At 41.5% G+C, this 24529-nt stretch overlaps 2 protein-coding genes and 1 non-coding gene across 3 annotated transcripts in view; 1 reads left to right on the plus strand and 2 right to left on the minus strand.

Moving 5' to 3' along the window:
- Window positions 1-3404: 3404 nt before the first annotated feature.
- LOC143485523 (small nucleolar RNA SNORD88) lies at window positions 3405-3495 on the plus strand. The gene has a single exon (XR_013122897.1). It is a non-coding gene; the product is annotated as a small nucleolar RNA SNORD88 (small nucleolar RNA).
- A 3450-nt stretch (window positions 3496-6945) lies between these two features.
- The window catches only part of LOC143485362 (uncharacterized), an 85860-nt gene continuing 68276 nt past the window's right edge, over window positions 6946-24529 (minus strand). Inside the window, exons 14-24 of the mRNA XM_076984758.1 lie at window positions 12586-12754; window positions 12318-12500; window positions 11938-12055; window positions 11635-11740; window positions 11092-11327; window positions 10448-10606; window positions 10053-10179; window positions 9507-9676; window positions 9031-9202; window positions 8408-8613; window positions 6946-7261 (exon numbers count right to left, since the gene is read on the minus strand). Of these exons, the coding sequence (XP_076840873.1) occupies window positions 9641-9676; window positions 10053-10179; window positions 10448-10606; window positions 11092-11327; window positions 11635-11740; window positions 11938-12055; window positions 12318-12500; window positions 12586-12754 (1134 nt within the window). The 3' untranslated portion in view covers window positions 6946-7261; window positions 8408-8613; window positions 9031-9202; window positions 9507-9640. The remainder of the gene's footprint in view (window positions 7262-8407; window positions 8614-9030; window positions 9203-9506; window positions 9677-10052; window positions 10180-10447; window positions 10607-11091; window positions 11328-11634; window positions 11741-11937; window positions 12056-12317; window positions 12501-12585; window positions 12755-24529) is intronic.
- On the minus strand, window positions 15594-23224 carry LOC143485473 (uncharacterized). The gene is made up of 8 exons (XM_076984917.1): window positions 22993-23224; window positions 22324-22458; window positions 20997-21161; window positions 19254-19391; window positions 18904-19047; window positions 18010-18206; window positions 15985-16126; window positions 15594-15709 (listed from the first exon to the last, which is right to left on the minus strand). Exons 1-8 carry the CDS (start codon window positions 23078-23080, stop codon window positions 15594-15596), a joined length of 1125 nt encoding a protein of 374 aa, XP_076841032.1. The 5' UTR covers window positions 23081-23224.

Raw genomic sequence — 24529 nt, forward strand, 5'->3', positions numbered from 1 at the left:
TAGCACTTTTCGAACTAGTCCTAGGAATTTGATCCAATGATGGCAAGAGTGGCATGGGCATAATCTGTAGACACTGTAGGTAAACTATTTTTAAAAATTGTTGGATTTTTTTTTATTTTCAGGTGGGTCCATTTTCCCATTATATCATTGAGGCCATATATGACCTATATTGCTATAATTCATATAAACATGTTGATCAACTCCCAATTTCAAAGCCTTTTATAGACTGAGGTCCTTCAGGTATGCCAAGTTTGGTTCAAATTGGCCTGTCGCTACATTGTCCAAAAACCTAAGAAATCATAAAAACTCATGCTGCAATCCTGTTATGCAGAATACAGACAAATAAAGGGTCTTGTATGAGTCAGATCAATGAGATAAATAACTTTGCAATTAGATCTCATAACAAAAGGTGCACTGCTTGACCAGAAATGAACCTTTTATTTCACTAAAATGTCTTATTTCATTACTGTAATATCAGTATGGTATTACATGGGCTCCATTTACTGGCCAAATACTGGAACTGACTGAATAGTACATACATAAGACCCCATACACACACACACACACACTGCTGATCTCAGCATGTGATTTAGTTCTTTGATCTGACTCAATTTCCCAATACACATTTTGATCGTTTTGGGCCTTTAGTGCCTCAATTGAATCTTTTTGTGCACACATTAATTTATTTATGGCCCCATTAAGGCCAGAATGCCTATTTGTGTGTGAACCCGCCAATCGCCGGCTATGTTTCAAATATTATGTTTGTCAATTTCACATTATTTCAACCTTTCACTAATCAAATCTCAAACATATGGTCCTGTAGATGAGGAGACTTCATCACCAGTAAAGAGGGGTCGCGTGGAGACACACGGGCGGCTGACAGAGACTGCAAAAGACGGCACAGTGTGGCATGAAGAACAGATCGGAAGACATGATGGAGTGCATCCAAGCCCAAGTAAATGCAATACCACGAATGGAGAGCCAACTGCTTTTGCCCTACGGAAAGTATCGAGTCGCTTAGAGAGTTTCCTCTGTTTCGTTTCTATTGAAATGCTTCGGATCATACAGGGGTGGACTGTCCAGCATGCACGCCAGACACAGCAAGAAAACTGGTTCATGTCCCTCGCTGAGCTAAAGGCGTTCATTGCAATCCTCATCCTGCGAGGTGTTGTGCGCCTTCCAGCGGTGCATGACTCATGGTCTACAACACTGGGAGTGCCCTTAATCACCAAGATTATGTCGCGAAACCGCTTCCAGAACATCATGCAGCACCTTCACTTTGACGACAAGTACACACGCAGTGAACGAGCTGCAACTGACCGGTTTGCTGCAATCTCTAATGTTTGGGGGTCTTTCGCTGCCAATTGCATCACTTGTTACAACCCAGGAAGGCATATCACCATAGATGAGCAACTTTTTCCAACTAAGACCCGTTGCTCTTTTCTTCAGTACATTGCAACAAAACCCGACAAGTTTGGGATAAAGTTCTGGGTGGCATGTGACCTGAAATCCAAGTATGTATGCAACATCATCCCATATCTTGGCAAAGACTCCAGTCGTCCCGTGGGGGAAAGACTATCGGAAAATGTGGTGATGAAGCTTATGGAACCATTTATGGACCAAGGAAGAACTGTTACCACAGACAATTTTTTCACCTCACTGTCACTAGCAAGGCAGTTGCTGGGCCGGAAGACCACCCTCCTTGGCACAGTAAACAAGATTCGTCGTGAGCTTCCAGACTCTGTCAAAAAGAATTTGGGCCGTGAGGAATTTAGTACACAGGTGTTTTCAACCTCTGGTGCCACGCTGACCGTTTACGCGCCCAGACGGAAAAAGACTGTCTGCATCCTCAGTAGCATGCACAGTACGGTGGAGATTGGAGACACCCGAAAAAAAAAGCCAAACACAATCACAGACTACAACAGCCTAAAATGTGGTGTGGATGTCATGGACCAGATGGTGCGAAAGTACAGTGTACGTTCAGGAACACGGCGTTGGCCAGTCGCTGTGTTTTATAACATGATTGACATTTCATGCCTGAATGCACATGTGCTTTTTCAAGCATGCACTGGGGTAAAAGAGAGACGGTCCGAGTTCTTGGTGAAGCTTGCAACAGAACTTGCACAGTCTCATATGGAAGCCAAGGAGGTGTCCAAGGTAGAGTTTCAGCAGCAACAACCCACACCTGACACAGGGAAAAGGGCATTGTGCCAGGTTAAGTGTGGCTGCAAGAGTAACCGTGCCACTAAGCGTTGTGGTTTTTGTAAAAGGTTCACATGTGGCAAATGCAGAAAGGAGATTATGTGGCAGTGCCAAGTGTGTTTAGACAATTTGTAAGTGTGCTGAGTCTATTGGGTTTTCATACCAGTCTGACAACAAGCAATGTAGCTTGCTACTGCACAATGACTGTATGTACATAAACTTCTTAGCAGTTTATATTTCTGTTTCGTTTACATTTCCATTTATGAATACTTATCATAATGTTGCATGCTTATTTTATCCTTGATTACTATTTAGTTGTACAGAGCAACACGTTTCTTTACTGTGCATATACCAATAAAGTTTCTCGTGATGTTTTGCACTGGGCTCCAAAAGTACATTGTGACAAAAGTGCGTCTCTACTAATGACATGGCAGAGACTGAGGGGATTATTAATATTTCAGGGCGAACCCTTTCGGTATTCCGGCGAGGGCATCCTTAACCGGTGATGCACCGGTATTGGTGACCATCAACTTCTGTTCAAGTGTTCTGGATAGTGCTGCTTCTCGTCAGAAAAGAAATGTTTATCAATCGTACGAACCACCCTAGGCATTTGTTAGTAGAAAATAAGAAATGAATAAGCTGACGTTTAACCAAAAGCTTTAGAATCAACAGATTTTTTTCATGCAACGTAAAACATAATTGTCTGCATGTGTGAAAACGTCATTTAGGCCTACCTAATCTTTTCAAATTCAGAGTTTGTCATATGCACAGAGGGAACAGGTTTCCTTAGATACAATGAAAATTTTACTTTGCTCCTCGCTAAGAATGCCAAATATGTCATTAACAAATATCTAAGTATATACAAGCACATATCTTAATCAAGAAATACACACTAAATAAATAATTCATTTTGAAATGAGCTTTAATTTCCTTATAAACTACAATCAACGATTGAGTACCCATGTGCAGTTAACAGGATTTGACCCTACCTTATTTCTTGACGACACATGCATGGTGGTCTCTGGTTACAGAATTCAGTGGTCACAGATGTCTAACACGGGAAACAAGCATAAGACGAATTCAGAATAAAAGGCCATGACTGTTAATCTAAGACAATTGTTTTCTCTTTCAGGGGACATCGTCCATGCATCCTGGGGATGAGGTACGTGATTGACTAAGTCTTGAATCTGGAGTCTGAAGGTTATCTCCTGTGATGATTTTGCACTGGGCTCTGAATGTCTGTGGCGAGAAAAATGCACCTCTACTCTTGACATGGTGGAGTCTGATGGGGGGGGGGGGGGGGGGGTGTTAAAGAAACTGATTCAATAGCTTTATCACCGTACTTTGTAAATATACAGGTGGGACTAATTTTGTCTTGAATTTTGTTTCAGGTGGTGTGCTCTTGACTCCCATGGCTGAGGCTCTGTGAAGAAATTCTGTAGTGTCATTATCCTGGTCTACACTCATGGCCAAAACTTTTGAGCATGACACAATTATTATATTTTCACATGATCTGCTGCCCTCTGGTTTTTATATGTGTTTGTCAATTGTTTTTAGCACATACAGAAATATAATTGCAATCATATGAGTAACAAGCTTTTATTGACAGTTAGAATGAGTTAAGTTAATACTGTGCCATTACACTTACAGTTGTGATCAAATTTATTCAACCCCCACTGAAATAAAGTGTTTTGGCCAGTTTGACATTGATTTTGATCATTTCAGTCATCTTATTTACAATTATATCAAAGAGGCACTTATAAATTAGACAAACATAACATAATATTTATGATGGAATAACCACAAATGTCTTTACTGTGCTCACATCATTATCAGTTTTATTCAACCCCCTAGTGACATTATTTTTTAGTACTTAGTACAACATCCTTTTCCAGTTATGACAGCTTTCAAGCGTGAAGCATAGCTTGACACAAGTGTCTTGCAGCGACCTATGGGTATCTTAGCCCATTCTTCATGGGCAAAAGCCTCCAGTTCAGTCACATTCTTAGGCTTGCGCACTGCAACTGCCTTCTTTAGGTCCCACCAGAGGTTCTCAATTGGATTTAAGTCTGGTGATTGCGATGGCCACTCTAGAATGTTCCAGCCTTTCATGTTCAACCATGCTCTAGTGGACTTGGATGTGTGCTTCGGATCATTGTCCTGTTGGAAGGTCCAACGTCTCCCAAGCCGCAGGTTTGTGACTGACTCCATCACATTTTCCTCCAAGATCTCCTGGTACTGAAGGGAATTCATGGTACCCTGCACACGTTGAAGCTTTCCTGTACCATTAGAAGCAAAACAGCCCCAAAGCATAATTGACCCCCCGCCATGCTTCACAGTAGGCAAGGTGTTCTTTTGTTCATAAGCCTGGTTCTTCCTTCTCCAAACATAGCGCTGGTCCATTGTCCCAAACAGTTCTAATTTAGTTTCATCTGACCCAGTGGGGAACCGTCAGGGCCCTCTACGCCCTCTCAGAGGGCCTAAAATATTCTTAAAGCATTATATATATAATTATCCAATTTTATTTTATCTACTTACAGTTTGACATTCAACATCTAAACAATTACAAAAATATAAGCAAATAAAATATTCACCCGTGTCTATTCAATCTGTGTTGGAAGGTGAGGGGTTGAGTGGAAGCCTGTGAGCCTGTGTCTCCCCCTATCAGGACGAAACGCTGTTCGTTTACAGAGGGCCTGGCAGTTATAATTCAGCGCAATACCAGTTTCAAATGACAGCAAAATTGACCAATCATATCTTCTCTCTTAGTGGGCGGGCTTAACTGTATGATAATTTCCGCCCGCTGTGGCGACGCTAGCTGTCGTTAGCACCATCGCTAGCTAGTTTCGATTCATCCCTTTGACGTCCTCGTGCGCGTTGTTTACATATTCCGCTTCCGAGAACCTTATTTTGTTTGGAAACTTATTTTGCTTAAGATGTTATCTAGTACAGATATTATTGTTTATTGCGTTTTTAAAGCTGTACTGTCGTCTCAGTTTTTCTTTATTTAGTTTATTAAGAAAGGAAAAAAATAATTTCGGGGGGGGGGGGGGGGGGGTAGCAGGCCCAGGTTTAAAGGTCACGGTTCGCTACTGATCTGACCACAGTACACTGTTCCAAAACCTTTGTGGCTTGTCCACATGACTTTTGGCATACTGCAGTCGACTTTTCTTGTTCTTTGGAGTCAGCAAGGGGGTGCGTCTGGGCGTTCTGGCATGGAGGTCTTCGTTATGCAGTGCGCGCCTTATTGTCTGAGCTGAAACTTCAGTGCCCACATCTGACAGGTCTTTTTTCAGTTCCTTAGCAGTCACGCGGGGATTTTTCTCCACATTACGCTTCAGGTAGCGCACAGCAGTCGCGGTCAGGATCTTCTTTCTGCCACGACCAGGTAACGTTTCCACTGTGCCCTTTAACTTGAACTTGCGAATGATACTTCCGATAGTGTCTCTTGGAATATTTAACAACTTCGCAATCTTTTTATATCCATTGCCATTCTTGTGAAGAGCAATAACCTCTTCTCTTGTCTTCTGGGACCATTCTCTTGCCTTCACCATGCTTGGAAACACACCAGTAGATGTCTAGAAGGAGCTGAGTATCACAGTCCTTTTAAATCTGCCTAATTGGTGCTTATCATGCTTGATTGCTGCTCGTTGACATCCACAGATGTTTTCAATACCTGATGGAAAACACTGGAATGAACCTCTGTTCTTAGGAGTGGTAGTCGTAAAGGGGTTGAATAATTGTGTCAATGAAGAAATCACAAAAAGGCCATTTAATACTTTATGACAAAAAAAATTGATGCTATCTTAGTTGCATTTAGTTCTTTAACAAGTCCTTGTAAGATTTCATTATGAACACAATTACAAATGTGCACTGAATTCCATAAAACCCTTCGCAGCATTGGGGGTTGAATAAATTTGATCACAACTGTATTAGCTATACACAGTGCTTACTTTGAAAATCAAACGATGCCAGAACGCAAACAGCGGCATGAGACAAGGGGTCAGAGGCCAACAATGTCACCGGATCGCAAAACAAAATCACAATGTCACCGGATCACAAAACGCTTAGGCACACAAATGTTAAAATAACAAGCCAATTTGTATATATAAATTACTTTTAAATTATTTACATGTGTTTTATAAGTGTTTAAGTGCAGAAGTGCATACAGATTTCTTCATAACTTATAATTAGTAGGCTTGAAAGTTACTGGATCGAGGCAGACAGTTCCCGGAACGCACCCTTCAAAATGAAAGAGTTCCTGGATCCTGTTCCGGCAGGATCCGGCTCAAATTAAGCCCTGGCTATAGAATACAAAAGTAATTTTGTGAGTCGTAGCTTTTTCATTTTTTAAGACTCCTCATTGAAAAGTCACATTACACATACCAAACAACAAAAAGACTATAGATCCTTGTTCCTTGTGCATGTGATAAATTACATTCTGCACAGTTACCTCAGGACATGTCAACAGAAAATAACAATCATAGAACAATATATATCTATAGTCACCATGACAACAGTTATCATGATAAGTGTTAGTATTTCAAAGTGCAAAAAGAGCAGAGCTCCTAGGCATGTTAAACCTGATGTGATTCGCTAAAATCTGTGCTCCTTATTTAAAAGGCCTTCTGAGTTTAAGGATTTAGCTTTCTGCTAATTCAAAATGTTAAAAACGTTTGACTTTCTTCCCCTCTCTTTCATTTAAAGTGCAGGCACAGTAAGAAATACACAAACATCTCCATCTTCAAGTAGAATCCATGTTGGGCTTTATTTTGGTCTGGAGGTCTGGCTTGCAGCTCTCAGTTGATCGGGAGGTTCTTCACAAACTCTCTTAGGCTCTTGCGGATATTGGAAGGTTGGGAAGCAGCGCAGTCCAGCAGCGCCGGACCCATGTGGGCATGAAGGGCTTGGCATAGGTGGACAGTGGCCCCTCTCACGCTTCCACCCCTCCCGTGGACCGTACCACTGTTGCTGGAGGTCCCCAGGAGGTACCAGAGCAGAGGAAGCACCTTCTGCTCAACCAGTTGTGGCTTGCAGGGGTAGAGTTCCCTAACCAGCTCTATAAAAAGAACATTTAAAAGGAACAAAGATAAATAAATCAACCCTGGACAGCACTGGGTTATTACAGAAGCATTTTTTTAACCTAGAAAGATTTAATTCAACTAAAGTGACAGTATTTGGTAACTCTCTGGAATGATTATTATCAATATTATAAATATTATTAATTAATATAGGAATTATAGTATTTCTGGTAAATCTTTTATCTTTTTTTTTTATCTCTGGCATCTCTTAGCATATCAGTGGAATGACTTTCTGAAAGAATTGTTTTTTGATAATGTATTTGAATTTGTAGAATATTTCTGTATACACAACCACAAAAGATTAGACACTGTATATTGAACAAAAGAGCCTAAGGACATCCACTGTAAACTCCATTATTTAACTATCTGCTGTCAGATAATGAAAGATCTCCTGTCAGTCTTACATAAATATTTTTTTCTTTATATTGGACTGTGCCTTAATATGAAAGGAGATTTCCATTTGATCTGCACCACAAACATCTAGCCAAAGAGCAAGAACATTCTTTTACTGATTTGTGTGAACCTTTTCCCCAACCTAGCAACCTTTCATCAAAAGATACAAAGATAAAACAGAACACAATCATTGTTGTTGTGTCACGTAGGGCAACGCCCCCTCTCGTAGCTGTCACTCTGGGTTCCCTCATGTCCGTGTTCCCTGCCTGTTTGTCCCGCCCTGCTCGTTTATTTTGATGATTCCTCGTTTGTTACCACGCCCCTGTGTCATTGTCATCACCTGTCCCTAGTTTGGTTCTGTGTATAAAAGTCCCTGTGTCTCCCATGTCCGTATCGGTCTTTTTGTTTAATCCCGTCACCTGCTGTTGTAAGTTTGAGCTTTGCGTTTTGTTATCCGTCTACTTCTGCCTGTTCCGTGTTTTCCCCCTCGTCGTTAGTTTCTTGTCTGAATATGCCTGTTGTCCTTTCTTGTTCTGGCTGCCCTCCCGGTTTGACCCACGCCTGTCCGTTTAACACTGCTTTTGGAATTTCCTTGAATAAATCTCGCTCTCCTCAGCGTTTGTGTCCGCCTCCCTGTTCTGCCCAGCGCAGACCGTTACATGTTGTTGTTTTTCTAAAGCCCAGTGGCATGTGTCCTTCAAGATGTTTTGTAAAGAGAGAAAAGAACCCACCAAGGTTATTGATGAGAGCTTGAATGGCACCTATTGTCGCCATGTAGATGGCGTTATTCTTGGAGTTGAGGTGATTGTCCACTATAGCTGGGACTAAGATGTAGACCACTTGGACCAGGTTGTCTCTGAGCAGTGTGATTATCTTCTGTAAGGCCTCCAAGGCATAGAGGTTAACCTTGCAGTCGTGCTTTGAAAGCATCAAATACCTGTAGCAGAGGAAGAGAGGTATAGAGCAAGCCGCCCATGCATTCATCAGGCACTCACCATATCAGTGCCGTTAAGCCCTGGAGCTGATTTGATTTCAAGCCCTTTCATTTCAACCGACTGATTTTTTTCCAAGTCATTCACTTGGATTCTTTGGTTTAATGCAATTTCAAGGATACGCTTGGGTGAAATCTTCACATACATTGTAAAACAAGCTCACACTAACAATGGACACGACTGCCCTCCACTGTAATAGTTAAAACTGATTGTTGTAATATTTTCTACTCTGAAGCATCTGAGCTTTTGACATTTCTTCAGATGTGCCAGCATTTAATGTTCTCCAACGTATGACCCCCCATACAGATCACTTCTGAAAGCTGCTGAAAACATTAAAAATCAATTCAGTTCAAATGTGTTACCAGGAACATGTTGCCCACGACCATATATGGGTTGTCCTCGCAGTGGGCCACCAGCTGATCAATGCCCTTGATGGGCTCGCTGAAGTCTTTTGAACCCAGCAGGGCCTTGAGCTGCTTGACGTACTCTGTCTTGTCTGCAATGCTGTGGATGTGTGCTCTGCTGCTGTCTTTGCTGAACACACACAAGAGAGAAAACACAAGGATTGGGTTATAGTGTCCAAACAGAAAATGAACAAGGCTGCAATCAAATTAAACCAACATCAACACCATCAAAAATTGCAAACATCAAAGCAGTTCCAATCAGGATGCACTTTTTTGTTGTTTGTTTGTTTTGATTAACTGTTTAAATATTCACCTGCTGGCAAACTGAGGAGGAGGTACGCATGACTCCACAGCTGGGATAGAGTTCACGGGTAAGCGGTAAGGTAAGGTTCTCAAGATACAGGAGGGGAGCGTTCGCCGAAATCAGCCGTTACCTTTCAGAGGTGCCGCGTCGTCTGGGCTCACGTCCCTGACCGTGTGCCTAAGGCTACGCTTCATTCGTTGCGTGTTCTGACGCTCCACCTGTGCGGCTGGAGCTTCTTGCTGCTCCAGACGAGGCTGACGCATCTTATATCTTCGCATTCCTAGACACCTTTGTCCTCTCCTGGGAATACACACGTACGAATCACCACAAAACATGGAGTGATGATATTGAAGTCCACATATTGCTTCATACTTTGATTCTATCCCAAAGGTTTCAAGCCGGTTCATTTTGAACCATGCTCTGTCCTTTAACTACTGGGTCTGGGACTACACTGTGCATGCCTTACTGTAAATACAATGTGTGGTGCCACGCACTGCCCTGTACTTTATTATTTGTTTACAATATATGTCTACCATCACAGTTTAGATGGTTTTTTTATTGCAGTCTGTTTCACCTAAAAGTTTTGTGAATAAGCTTTGTTTAGTGAGTAAACATGGGGCATAGTGGCTGAATGGGATAAAAAATCCTCATCATGTATCCAAACATGAATCACTACCTTGGATTTCAGAGTGAGGACAGTGTTCCTGATGGTTGCCAGGTCTTTGGCAGGGATGCACTTTTCCACCATCTTATCAAAGTCATGGTGGGAGGACAGGAACAGCAGCATACGCCGGCCCAAGCGCCTGAGACGAAGAACAGACCCCAAAACAGGAGAGAACCGTGAGTGAGGGACCCGTAACTCACAGCACACCGACCATTTATTTACCAGGGTACAATTTTACAAGGCCGTCTGTGTGTAGAAAACACGATAGTGCTTCTATTACTCTACAATTTAACAGCATTTGCTGACTTCAGAGTATCAGACTAGGAGACTAAAAGAATCAGCAAAAGATTACTATCTGGGAAACTGAATAAGCTTTGTAGAATCCTCGTTCTGATCCCAGTACTAACCTGGTTTCTTGGGAAGCGTCCTGTGCCAACTTGGAGACTGCAGGGATAATTCTCGCTATGACGTCTTTTGCCCCAGACAATAAGCGGCCAGCGCCAATCTTCTCTACCAAAGTAGCCAAGTGCAGAGCAGTACACTTTCTTACTGCAGCATTCAGATGACTTTTGAGGAAAACAGAAGGAAAAAAATTAGGGCATTCAAAAAAAGAAGGTAATAACTATTAATCCATCCAATCAATGTATACAGTACAACTTTTAGCTTCTATAAAGAAACTTAATACCCATATGTATGATCTAAGTGCACAATCAAATTATCATATTCTATTCGATGGCTTAGTTTGCACCAGTTAGTGTACATCTGTATTTTTTAAACAGAAAATGTTTGCATGTCCTCTGTAAGCTAGCTAACTAGCCTATTCTTTAAGCGGTGTGAAGGGCAGTTTGGATCAGCAGAGAGGAGGTGGAACGCAATAAAAATAATATTTAACAGGATAAATAACTAAAAATATTGATATAGGCCAGGGCACTATTTTGAAATAACAATGGAAAAGTAAAAACCGCAGACAAAATCAGTGCTTTGTTAGCTTCTTGTGACTGTTGTTGCTATCTGAAAGCCACAGTTTAAAGCTCACTGCAGGCTAACTGACCAGAGTCCTCCAGCGAGAAGGGCGTTCATGCTCCGAATGGGGGTGCAGTTCTGCACCATGCTGTCCAGAGCTGTGTCCACGTCCTGCCTGATGAAGGCATTGGACTCCGCTGCTTTGTGAAGGAGGACCTTAGCTGTAGCCTCCACTTCCTGGTCCATCCCTTTCTGCAGGCTGGAGTACAACTCCCTCAAGGACACCACCGCCATGCGGGACACGGCAGAGCGCAGGTTCTGCACCTGCAGGAAAGACGACGTTCCAGCTCGTTTCAGCCACATCCAACACTGCCACCGCCATCGTAATAAGTATAATCCTCCACTGCAATGTGTTATGTAGGCGGAAATACCTTAATCACTAATTACAGTTAGCTATGCCATCTGAATTTCAATTAGATGAGAAATGTTTTTATAAAAAAGGAATTTCAAAGTACTTTGCTATCGCTGACTTGACTTTGTCAGCAACATCACCTGTAATATGTACATGCTCATGGTGTCTGCCAATTTTAGAATTCAGACCGATACACAGTCAGCAAATCTAGTGGCTTACCTCTTGAATAAGAACAATGCAGACATCATGACGCCTGCTGCCAAGCACATCAGAGTGATGCTGAGCCAATCTACGGATGAACATCAACCCTTCAATTTTCTTCTCCCTGTATGAAGATATTGAACATAGACACACACTGTAACCATCGGCTACTGAAAGAAAAAAATGCTACAAGAAAATGGACAAAGAGGAAAAAACTTCACTAAATACATGCATACTTACCATATATGCAGAACACCATAAATGACTTGCTGTTTAACCTGCCCTAGCCAAATGCTTCAGAATTTTGCAGGCGTGACTTACCAGTCATCAGAGCTAAGCAGACTGAAGCTCTGAGCGAGAGCGAGGTCTGGATCGGAGAAGGTCCGTAAAGTCTGCTGCTCGTGGGGATCCTTCCTGGGAGGTCCTGGTTTGAGTTCATCTAGAGAGGAATACCAGAACCCAAACAAACTGACTAGGACTTTTAGGGCTACCAGCTCAACTTTGGTCAAATTAGCTTGAAGGCTGACAGCAAAACATTATTCAATGTGGTGAACTAGATTTAAAACATTGTTGTGTAATGCAGTGTTAACAGCAAAGCAATTTACATGCAAGTGCAGTGATCACACATGAAGTGCTGAAGAGCAGGCAACACTCATCAGAACTGTTTGAAAGGGACGGACGTGCTCTGATCAGTCTGGTACCTCGTCTGCGTCGTGGCAGCATGTTTTTAGTAGGGACAGCCGTGGGGGGGCTGGGATGAAGCGGAGGACTCAAACTTTTGACGGGACTTCTGGGGGTGCGTGCGTTTCTGGAGCTTGAGGGCAAATCATCCAGGATGACACCGGTCTTAGTCTGTGCTGGAAGACTACTGTTCAGCTGCAGGTCTGATGGGAAAGAGGTTCACGGGTAAGCGGTAATGTAAGGTTCTCAAGAAACAGGAGGGGAGCATTCGCCGAAGTCAGCCGTTACCTTTCAGAGGTGCCGCGTCGTCTGGGCTCACGTCCCTCACCGTGTGTCTAAGGCTGCGCTTCATTCGCTGCGTGTTCTGATGCTCCACCTGTGCGGCTGGAGCTTCTTGCTGCTCCAGACGAGGGAGACACATCTTGTATCTTGGAATCCTAGACAACTTTGTCCTCTCCTGGGAATACACACGTACAAATCACCACAAAACATGGAGTGATGATATTGAAGTCCACATATTGCTTCATACTTTGATTCTATCCCAAAGGTTTCAAGCCGGTTCATTTTGAACTATGCTCTGTCCTTTAACTACTGGGTCTGGGACTACACTGTGCATGCCTTACTGTAAATACAATGTGTGGTGCCACGCACTGCCCTGTACTTTATTATTTGTTTACAATATATGTCTACCATCACAGTGTAGATGGTTTTTTTTTATTGCAGTCTGTTTCACCTAAAAGTTTTGTGAATAAGCTTTGTTTAGTGAGTAAACATGGGGCATAGTGGCTGAATGGGATAAAAAATCCTCATCATGTATCCAAACATGAATCGCTACCTTGGATTTCAGAGTGTGGACAGTGTCCCTGATGGTTGCCAGGTCTTTGGCAGGGATGTACTTTTCCACCATCTTATCAAAATCATGGTGGGAGGACAGGAACAGCAGCATACGCCGGCCCAAGCGCCTGAGACGAAGAACAGACCCCAAAACAGGAGAGAACCGTGAGTGAGAGACCCGTGACTCACAGCATACCGACCATTTATTACTATCTGGGAAACTGAATAAGCCTTGTAGAATCCTCGTTCTGATCCCAGTACTAACCTGGTTTCTTGGGAAGAGTCCTGTGCCAACTTGGAGACTGCAGGAATAATTCGCTCTGCACCAATCTTCTCTACCAAAGTAGCCAAGTGCCGAGCAGTACACTTTCTTACTGCAGCATTCAGATGACTTTTGAGGAAAACAGAAGGAAAACAATTAGGGCATTCAAAAAAAGAAGGTAATAACTATTAATCCATCCAATCAATGTATACAGTACAACTTTTAGCTTCTAAAAAGAAACTTAATACCCTTATGTATGATCTAAGTGCACAACCAAATGATCATATTCTATTTGATGGCTTAGTTTGCACCAGTTATTGTACATCTGTAATTTTTAAACAGAAAATGTTTGCATGTCCTCTGTGAGCTAGCTAACTAGCCTATTCTTTAAGTGGTGTGAAGGGCAGTTTGGATCAGCAGAGCGGAGATGGAACACAATAAAAAGAATATACAAGAGGATAAATAACTAAAAATATTGACAGGGTGTCTACAGGTTTGACCAAGTGAAAATTTAGACATTTTAAGACTTTTTAATACTGTTTTCCAAATAAAATTAAAACCAACTCGCAAGAACATACACGTTAAAATAAAGCACAAAAACTAACTGATTATTAGTTTTTGTGCTTTATTTTAACGTGTATGATCTTGCGAGTTGGCTTTAATTTTATTTGGAATTTTATTTAATTTTATTTGGAATCTACCGATATCCGCCCCCGAATTTCAACACATGGCTGACGGAATTATTCCTCCCTAAATTTAGCTCCGCAAATTTAAGATATTTTGGTTGAAAATTTAAGACAAAATAAGACTTTTCAAGGCCTTATTTGACAAAAATTAAACTTAATACCATTTAAGACTTTTTAAGGACCCGCGGCCACCCTGATTGATATAGGCCAGGGCAATATTTTGAAAGAACAATGGAGAAGTAAAAATTATCTGAAAGCCTCAGTTTAAAGCTCACTGCAGGCTAACTGACCAGAGTCCTCCAGCGAGAAGGGCGTTCATGCTCCGAATGGGGGTGCAGTTCTGCACCATGCTGTCCAGAGCTGTGTCCACGTCCTGCCTGATGAAGGCATTGGACTCCGCTGCTTTGTGGAGGAGGACCTTAGCTGTAGCCTCCACTTCCTGGTCCATCCCTTTCTGCAGGCTGGAGTACAACTCCCTCAAGGACACCACCGCCATGCGGGACACGGCAGAGCGCAGGTGCAGCACCTGCAGGAAAGACAACGTTCCAGCTCGTTTCAGCCACATCCAACACTGCCACCGCCATCGTAATAAGTATAATCCACCACTGCAATGTGTTATGTAGGCGGAAATACCTTAATCACTAATTACAGTTAGCTATGCCATCTGAATTTCAATTAGATGAGAAATGTTTTTATAAAAAAGGAATTTCAAAGTGCTATGCTAACTCTGACTTGACTTTGTCAGCAACATCACCTGTAATATGTACATGCTCATGGTGTCTGCCAATTTTAGAATTCAGACCGATACACAGTCAGCAAATCTAGTGGCTTACCTCTTGAATAAGAACAATGCAGACCTCATGAAGCCTGCTGCCAAGCACATCAGAGTGATGCTGAGCCAATCTACGGATTAACATCAACCCTTCAATTTTCTTCTCCCTGTATAAAGATATTGGACATAGACACACACTGTAACCATCGGCTACTGCAAGAAAAAATGCTACAAGAAAAGGGACAAAGAGGAAAAAACTTCACTAAATACATGCATACTTACCATATATGCAGAACACCATAAATGACTTGCTGTTTAACCTGCCCTAGCCAAATGCTTCAGAATTTTGCAGGTGTGACTTACCAGTCATCAGAGCTAAGCAGACTGAAGCTCTGAGCGAGAGCGAGGTCTGGTTTGGAGAAGGGCCGTAAAGTCTGCTGCGAGTAGGGATCCTTCCGGGGAGTTCCTGGTTTGAGTTCATCTAGAGAGGAATACCAATCAATCAATCAATCAAAATGTATTTATATAGCGCTTTTTACAACAGTTGTTGTCACAAAGCAGCTTTACAAGTGTCCCAATAAGTGTTAACTGCTATAAATGCATGACAGGCACCATAAAACAAAAGACACTCACACTTTACCAGAACCCAAACAAACTGACTAGGACTTTTAGGGCTATCAGCTCAACTTTGGTCAAATCAGCCTGAAGACAGCAAAACATTATTCAACATGGAGAACTAGATTTAAAACATTGTGTTGTGTAATGCAGTGTTAACAGCAAACCAATTCCAACCTCTGCCAATTACTCCTTCAGACATGTCGTCAGCAGGGGACGCCCTGGTGCTTTGCACTTGAGATCCTGAAAAGCACAATACATATTAACACATACTCTATCAAAAATCTCAAATATAACTTCTGGTTTCATAGTGGTTTCTTCATGGTGCAGAAAAACAATGTTAATGGGTGCAGGTATAGCAATGTACAAGAGGATCAGCAGGGGCTTTTTGTTTGTAGTATAGGGCTTTCAAAGCAGTTTTTACTTTTTTAATACTTTTTTCTTTTACTTTTTTTGTTGTTGTTGCTGCAACAAATGGTTTGGATGCCATTTCCAGGAGAGCAAAAGAGTGAGCTCACCTTTGGCAGGCCTGAAGGCACGGAGTGGCTCTCGGCCAGCAGGTTTGGTGAGTGGAGGCAACATTGCTTCTCTGCCACTCGCATTCACCTTAGCCCGCTTCTTAGCCACTCTTTTACGCAAGAGGCGCAGGGAGTTCATCATCTGAAAAATAAAGAGTCTGTCAGCCCAAGTGCAACTGCCCATACCCACTATATCCGTCAAGTACAAGTACATACAACAATACTATACAAGTATTGAATGACCAAAGAAACACAAATTTTGCCCAGTTTAAAGCTGGATCCTCCCTGTATGTTAGGTAAATGACATTTACTGGGTCTATTATTATTAACTACATATCAATGCCTTGATGCCAGAATATATGAAGAGTTTGGTTCCGAAACGCGATAAATGCAGTTAAAAAAAAAAAGAGTTAGAATCAGAATGGTATGTGACCACTCTTGAAAAGCCAATATTCAATTTTTATCAAAACGCCACATCCGCCGTGTAATACTGCCCTGCTTTCTCTCTTTCCTTCCAAAATGCAACAATCGCCAATCCTGATTTCCCGCAGTACGCCACATCTCCACTCATCCAATCACAGTGCACCACCAGATACGGAATGTAAACATCATAGCACGCGACCTGTTGAGCCGCCCGGCATTTCATGTAGCTTACTTTGTTAAAATATGTCTCGTTTTTCACTCTCAAAGTCCGCAAAAATGAACGGTTTTGATGATATAGAGGAGCCTGTTCGTATAGCAGTTATTGGAAAAAGAGATATATTTATTTTATTTTATCAATGCCCAGGTTCTGACCAGTCCCACTGTCGGCGGCAGAATATCAGCGGCAGACTATCCAGCCCCTAACCGAGAATCGTTACATCGCCGCGAAATAGACGGACTGGCTAAAGTGCGCACGTTTAGCTCGCAAAATTATCAAACGTGGAAAAGATTTAGCTCTGTGACTCATGTACAAACACTGTTTGCTGGGGGTTGTTCATAACCAAGCTAGGAGCAGGGTTATTATATTATAATAATATAAATTTATATATTATATGAATTTGTGTTTTTAGGCCCAATGGTCAAACTATTATATTAAGATGTACAATTTACAGTTATTTATTATTGTATTTTGCACATTTTCAGTCAAAAAAAATTTCTAATAATGACAAAGGATATATAAGACATTTTGAAAAAAACATGGCATGGATTTATTGCGTTTTGTGAAAAAATGAATTGTTTTTTTTAAATAAATCTTTAAATATTAAAATCTTGATTTAATTTGTTTGTGTTTTTTTAACCTTAGTATGGTATTTGATAGTTTGAAACAAAAAACTGTGGTTTTCAGCCTACCACTTAAAGAAAACACATTTTTACTCAAATTGATCAAAATGGATTTATAGCGTTTTGGAACCAAACTCTTCATATCTTAACTAGGTTAATTTATTTATTCACAGCCACCATATACCCAAAGGGAGATGGATACTCTCAACCAGACAATGCTCCCTCTCATAGTGCTAGGACTATGTTGATATCCTTAACAACTGAGATAAACGCAAATGTAGCATCAGCAGAAGGAAACATCATCTCATCATATTTGGACACCTAAGCAAAGCATATCGCATGCATGGTCAGATTTAATACTGGGATGCTACAGGGCCTTTATTATGTAAACACAGACGTTAGGTTTGTCAGCTTATATTAGGACCAATGCTGTGTTTATGCATTAAAATCCAGAAAGTACAACACTTGAGTAACATTTGCAGGCAGCAACCAAAGAAATCTATCAGTTATGTTGTATCAGTTGGTGTAATCAGTTGGTGTATTTGTATGTATTTTAAATGTTTTATGCTATGTAAAATTCTACATGTTTTTTCTTTATGAGTTGGGCATATATTGTACTTTTTAGCCTCTATACAGCACTTTGGTTGACTCCGTCATAAAAAATGTGCTTTATAAATAAACTTACTTACTTACTAGTTAAACTAATGCATCTGAGACTGAGATACTCCAACTATGTACAACATGATATATGTTCCTACTGACCTCCTCCTTGTCCACTGGCTCCTCATCTGGGTCATGTATGAGGGCGAGGTCCAGGTGGAGGTTCCTGCCAGGCTTCTCCTCCTGCAGGGCTTCCACTGGGGAGGTGGGCGGAGAAGGTCTCATCAGTCCTGACGAGGTCCCTCTCGTGCGTGAAGTGAGCACAGGCAGTTTGGAACACCTGCTGGAGCCAAATTCACCTGCATGGGTGAATAAGGCCATTAGCAGAAATTACCTCACCATAACATTTCTCAGTGCCTTAGTACTACGTTGCATGTTTCTTTATCTGAAAGTGCCACTGAAATATGATTCAAGCAAGATGGACCGAGAACGGCAACTTCTCATATGCATCTTGCTACAATTCATGTAATGGCAGCACAATGAAGTAGTACTGAATAACTGAAAGCAGGGCATCCGTGAGCCCAGAAGCAGGAAGACATTTATCAGAGCTTCAGTATATGTGTGACCCAGTTTTACAATTTGATTCAATTTAATTATTTTGGCACAATTCAGAATTATTTTAATTCTGATACTGGTAGATACATTAGCCTAGCTCTGCTAATGGCTAGCACATCTCGCCTCTGCTAGACACTGTTCCATTACTGAGTGAAACCATGTCAGATGAAGATCATCAAATTTGAATTTAAGTATTTTGTACATTTGACAAGTGGTGACTATAAATGATCTACGTATATGCACATTTGTTGGTTAAAATTAAATTCATATAGAATATATGACCACAAAATTAGATCTGCTCATCAATTTACCACTGACGTGGGAACAAGTGCAAGACAAGCTTAGTGCAAGACCAACTTAACTTAAGCGGGCACCCAAATAACCAGCCATGCCTCACTGTGTGTGCCTAGCACGTTCTTAGCAACGTAGCCATGCACTCACCAGTACTGTCCCTCCACGGGCCCGGGTCTCTGCGCCGAGGGCTTGTATCTCGCTGCACTCCCGGAAGAGTGGCCAGAGGGTAGGAGGGCAGTAGGAAATACCCGGGGGGGTTCCCAGGTAGCAAGCGGCTGGATTTGGGCAAACCTGCGTGGGAAAGGGCATCCATGCTCATGAGTTTAGCTCCGCTCACTTGACACCTGAGTGAAGTTTCTGACTAACTGATCTCCTTGTTCCCAAATATCGTATTTAGCAATATTTTAACACAAAACAAATGATGCAACATTATAAATTCTACATTTTGTACAGGTATTTCAATGACATATAAAGTAAAGCCAACATCAATAAGTCACCTCTACCAGCATCACTGGGGTTAGCTGCTTCGAAGATGTCTGGGAGCAAGGGTTGAAGATGTCTGCTGCTCCCGTGAAGTCTCCCCACTCTCTCTCTCCTCCACCCTGGAGAGTGGAGCTGGGGAGGCTCCACTGAACCTGGACATGAAACACAGACAGAACTGTAGAGGACACGTTCAATCTTCAGACCAGCATATGAAATTAAGACCTGCAGATCATACTGCATTTTAAATAATAATAGATTATGATAATGGATATTTTGGCATGTGGGATTGGCATTCTGGGGAGTAGGGTGCTGGCACAATCAACTGACTGCAATAAAACATTCAAGTCTAGTCTTGCTTGTAAGCTCACATTGTCCTTGCCAACAGAAGTAGGTACAAAGCACAAACTCCTTATATCACACAGACTGCTGCTGCATACCACTGCTTAATGCTGGCCAGGTGATACCCAATACTTAAAGAAGCCATGTTACATAGATTACAAAGATTAATAGATATATGCTTTGGCAGCAGTCCAGATGAGGTATCAAAAGCCAGCAAAGCAGCATGACAATGTTTTGTTTATATTGTTTGGGGGTGTACTAAAATAGTGATAAATGACATCTGTAATCCATATACATGTATTATCAGTATTATACTATGCTGGTATAACAATGATTCGAAGCATTATAACCTTAGACCAGGGGTCTCCAACACGTCGCTCGCGAGCTACCAGTAGCTCGCCACCCCTTTCCGAATAGCTCGCCAAAGGGCCAATGAATTACATATAAATTTGTAAACCTAATTGGTCCCATCGAGAAATCTACTTAAATTCATGTCCAATCAAAATTCACAGTTGTCCCTCCCCTTCTAACACTAAATGATTATTCGCCAATTATACAACAGTTAGTTCACAATCCGACTGGTTGAGAAGTGTTCTAACCCTGCAGATATGTGTGATAACAGCACGGTATTCTCGTTCTCTGTATCACTCCGCGGACGCGTTGTCAAGTAACGGCATGTACATATATTCACTATAACACACTCTCTCTCGTTTGCTATTGCTCAATTAGCTGTCAATCAAAAAGTTAGGCTGCCGTCAATATTGAATAAACCAGGGGTCACCCACGTCATGAGTCGCCACGTCATGTTTTTGCTACTATTATTATTACACGCAACTTTCGTTCGCCTCGCCACCCCCCCCCCCCCCCCCCACCCCCCCCCAAACCAACTTTTCGTTCGATTGATGCGTTCTAATCTGGTAACCCTCCGCAATAATTTGTATCCAAGAAGTAGCTCCCAGTCTCAAAAAGGTTGGAGACCCCTGCGTTAGACTAAACACAACCGCCTAGCAGATAACGAGTGTCACTGTATGTGGGCTGTCAAGGTGCCCACTCTAAAGTGCTCTACTCTACACCAAACATATCACAGCTAAAGTAAAGAATGGAACATGAAATACATTCAGTTTTTTCTCGATGGAATCGGCATGTGCCTGTTTACAGCCTTGATATTCACCATGTGGGATCAGGGAGGAATTGGGTAAATACTGAAATGATCATATGACTCCTATCTTATCCGTGATCAGTGGAACTGATGGTGTTACAACTCTCCCCATGTTACAACCATACCCGGTCTCCCCTATAGGGCTTTCAAAGCAGTTTTTGCTTTTTTAATACTTTTTTTTTTTTTTACTTTTTTTGTTGTAGTTGCTGCAACAAATGGTTTGGATGCCATTTCCAGGAGAGCAAAAGAGTGAGCTCACCTTTGGCAGGCCTGAAGGCACGGAGTGGCTCTCGGCCAGCAGGTTTGGGGAGTGGAGGCAACATTGTGATGGTGGGCGGAGAAGGCCTCATCAGTCCTGACCTGGTCACTCTCGTGCGTGAAGTGAGCACAGGCAGTTTGGAACACCTGCTGGAGCCAACTTCACCTGCATGGGCGAATAAGGACATTAGCAGAAATTACCTCACCATAACATTTCTCAGTGCCTTAGTACTACGTTGCATATGTTTCTTTATCTGAAAGTGCCACTGAAATATGATTCAAGCAAGATGGACCGAGAACGGCAACTTCTCATATGCATCTTGCTACAATTCATGTAATGGCAGCACAATGAAGTAGTACTGAATAACTGAAAGCAGGGCATCCGTGAGCCCAGAAGCAGGAAGACATTTATCAGAGCTTCAGTATATGTGTGACCCAGTTTTAGTTTAGCTTAGTTATGATTCTTTTAGTTCATTGCATCATGAAATCTTACATTTCAATACAATTTGATTCAATTTAATTTAGTGCTGTTAATTCCAGGTGCTGCGATTAAAAGTCCTCACCAGGATTTTGCTCAAGCTTGCTAGATTTTCTAATTAGCAATTCAGGTAAAATTTGTGGAATCAACACAATCCAGGAAGCCAGAGCAAAATCCTGGTGAGGACTTTTAATCGCGGCACCTGGAATTGACAGCACTAATTTAATTATTTTGGCACAATTCAGAATTATTTTAATTCTGATACTGGTAGATACTGAAGAGCCAAACTACAGTACCTCCTAGCTCTGCTCATGGCTAGCACATCTCGCCTCTGCTAGACACTGCTAGACAGTCCAGATGAGGTATTAGAAACCAGCAAAGCAGCATGACAATGTTTTGTTTAGATTGTTTGGGGGTGTACTAAAATAGTGAAAAATGACATCTGTAATCCATATACATGTATTATCAGTATTATACTATGCTGGTATAACAATGATTCGAAGCATTATCACCTTAGACTAAACACAACCGCCTAGCAGATAAAGAGTGTCACAGTACACCCACACTGTATGTGGGTCGTCAAGGTGCCCACTCTAAAGTGCTCTACTCTACACCAAACATATCACAGGGCTACAGTGCCATGTGAATTCATTACAATGTTGAAGAATATGTGATGTCATATTTTCTGATAAAACTGATGTTTTACTGGTCAGGTCATGTGCAGAAAGCTGATGGTTCTGCACCTCTGCCAGTCCTTACAAACAAATGTAATAAATGTTTTTTTCTACTTCATCATGCATGATTATTTGGTTTGTTGAATACGCATGTAATCTTCAGTGTTACACAGTACCAGTGTGGAGTGGTCCTTCTACAGGGATGTTAACATGGCCGACATCTGAGGGTCCCGCCGTCCTTCTGTGAGGGAAGGGTGCTGGTCCACAGGGATCCGTGTGGATCACTGTCGCTTGGGGGTTGTAGGGCACACCTGAAAATCCCACAGCAGGTCAAGTGAAACCCAGCACGCCTCCCAGTGAGGCTCAAATGCCTTGTAAGTGTTTCCCAATGAACAAGTGATTATAACAAGGGCTATGGTGCCATGTGATGCCATTAGAATGTGGGGAGAATGCTTAAGAATGTGATGTCATGTTAGAAATCTGTTTCTTTAAAAAAAAAAATATTTTTATTTGCTTTTTCCATGGCCACATGGACAATGTTAATACATATATGTAACATGGTGGGATTTATGAAAATTGTGCTGAGTCAAAGAAATCAAAGAAATAACCCATGCTCCATTAATTACATTATCCTGTACACATGAAATAAAGAGCTTGACAGTCATCACTAGAATAAATAAACATGTTATTTTTCTGAACCTTAGAAACCTACTATATAAATGGGTATATTTAACTTTTAATTATTATGAATAAGCCTATGGAAATCCATACTCATAAGAATTAATATACTGTCTTACATAGAAGTATAAAATGATGTACAGTATATGAAAATGTATTTTTCTCACCATGAGTGGTAAAACCTGGTGTGTCTTTGAAGTGGTTCTGTTCCTGTCCAGGCCTTGGCTGGTCAGTTGTCCTGGGGTAAAAACTCATTCTCCACCTGAAAAATAGAAAGAATAGAAAGAGAGAAAGATCTAGAAAAAATAGAAAGATTTGTTAGATTATTTAGGTTTGTAATTCTCAGCAAAATGTCGTGCGACTTGTTTTGAGCTTTTCAGCATCAAAACTGAATCCAAACATTCCACCTTCCCAACCAAACATTCTAAACCAAACATTCCAAAGTTGAGTATCACGTGATATCACAATTTCCTGTTATTCTAACCAAAACACCAACTCAGCCAGGCTGCTACAATAACCTTTTTTTTTTTTACCTTTATTTACAATAATCGCTTACAAACAAAAACAAGGCACAAGTGGTAATACAAGGAATCAGAGTTAAACAAGTTGAGTAGCATATGTACAAAAAAGTAAATAATAAATAAATAATAACGCTAACGACAGCTAGCGTCGCCACAGCGGGCAGAAATTATCATACAGTTAAGCCCGCCCACTAAGAGGGAAGATATGATTGGTCAATTTTGCTGTCATTTGAAACTGGTTTTGCCCTGATTGGCCTAGGTGCACGCACCACTTCCTCGTTGGTGTCAGGATGGTACCGTATTTCCGGTTGGTATGCGGAAGTGTCGATGTCATGGCCGAGTCTAAATTCACAAGGTGCCTGTTGGAGTTCCCGAAATTTACCGTCAACGATGTGCGTCGTATTGTCAGAGCATCAAGTACAACGACACAGAGTCAACTTGAAAAGGGTTTCAAGTTCTACGTTTCATCCTACCTCTGCAATTTTGAAGGTAAGTGGCCGACGCTAGTTAGCTAGCTAGCCTGAGGTGGCAGTCTAATGAAGTGATGTTGTTTTTAGTAACGAACCAACCTGTCCTAGTACTAGAAATGCCTTTTTAAAACATGTTTGTATTTCTGATGGAAGTATCAGGCAAAAGTAAGGCTAACGAGATAACAGTGAGGGCTCACTGCTACAGATCTATGAAGAAAACAGATACGCCACACCAGCTGAGAGTAGGACTGGTTAAAATGACACGAGTTCTGTTCAGTGTCACGTTCAAAGTTCTGTTGAACAAGTTCAAAAGTGAGTTCAACACAAGTTCAATCTTTTATCCTTGCTCTTACTTCACGTAAGCTGTGATAACCATAGGCATTGGTTTTCAAAGCTTACAATGGTAGCCAAATGCAGAGTAGCTGAGTGGGAATCATTAGCAGTCTATTTTGCCTATAGTAAACAAATGGGAGTTTATTTTACAGTTCGAGCTATTGTTATCTACCTCTATGACTCAAAAGCAGAATATAGTCCACCTCAGCTATTCTTCAAACTGCATTTTCTAAAATCTGTCAATCTGTCTTTCAAATCTTTCATCTTAACTTCTTTATTAACATATGGCTGCAACACTTACACCTATTAACATATTCTGATAACACTCTTCAAGAAGCAGTTGAAGTAAAACCTGCACTGTTCTGTTGTTGGTGGTGGAA

This window comes from Brachyhypopomus gauderio, unplaced genomic scaffold (genome assembly GCF_052324685.1).
Source record: "Brachyhypopomus gauderio isolate BG-103 unplaced genomic scaffold, BGAUD_0.2 sc34, whole genome shotgun sequence".
NCBI lineage: Eukaryota > Metazoa > Chordata > Actinopteri > Gymnotiformes > Hypopomidae > Brachyhypopomus > Brachyhypopomus gauderio.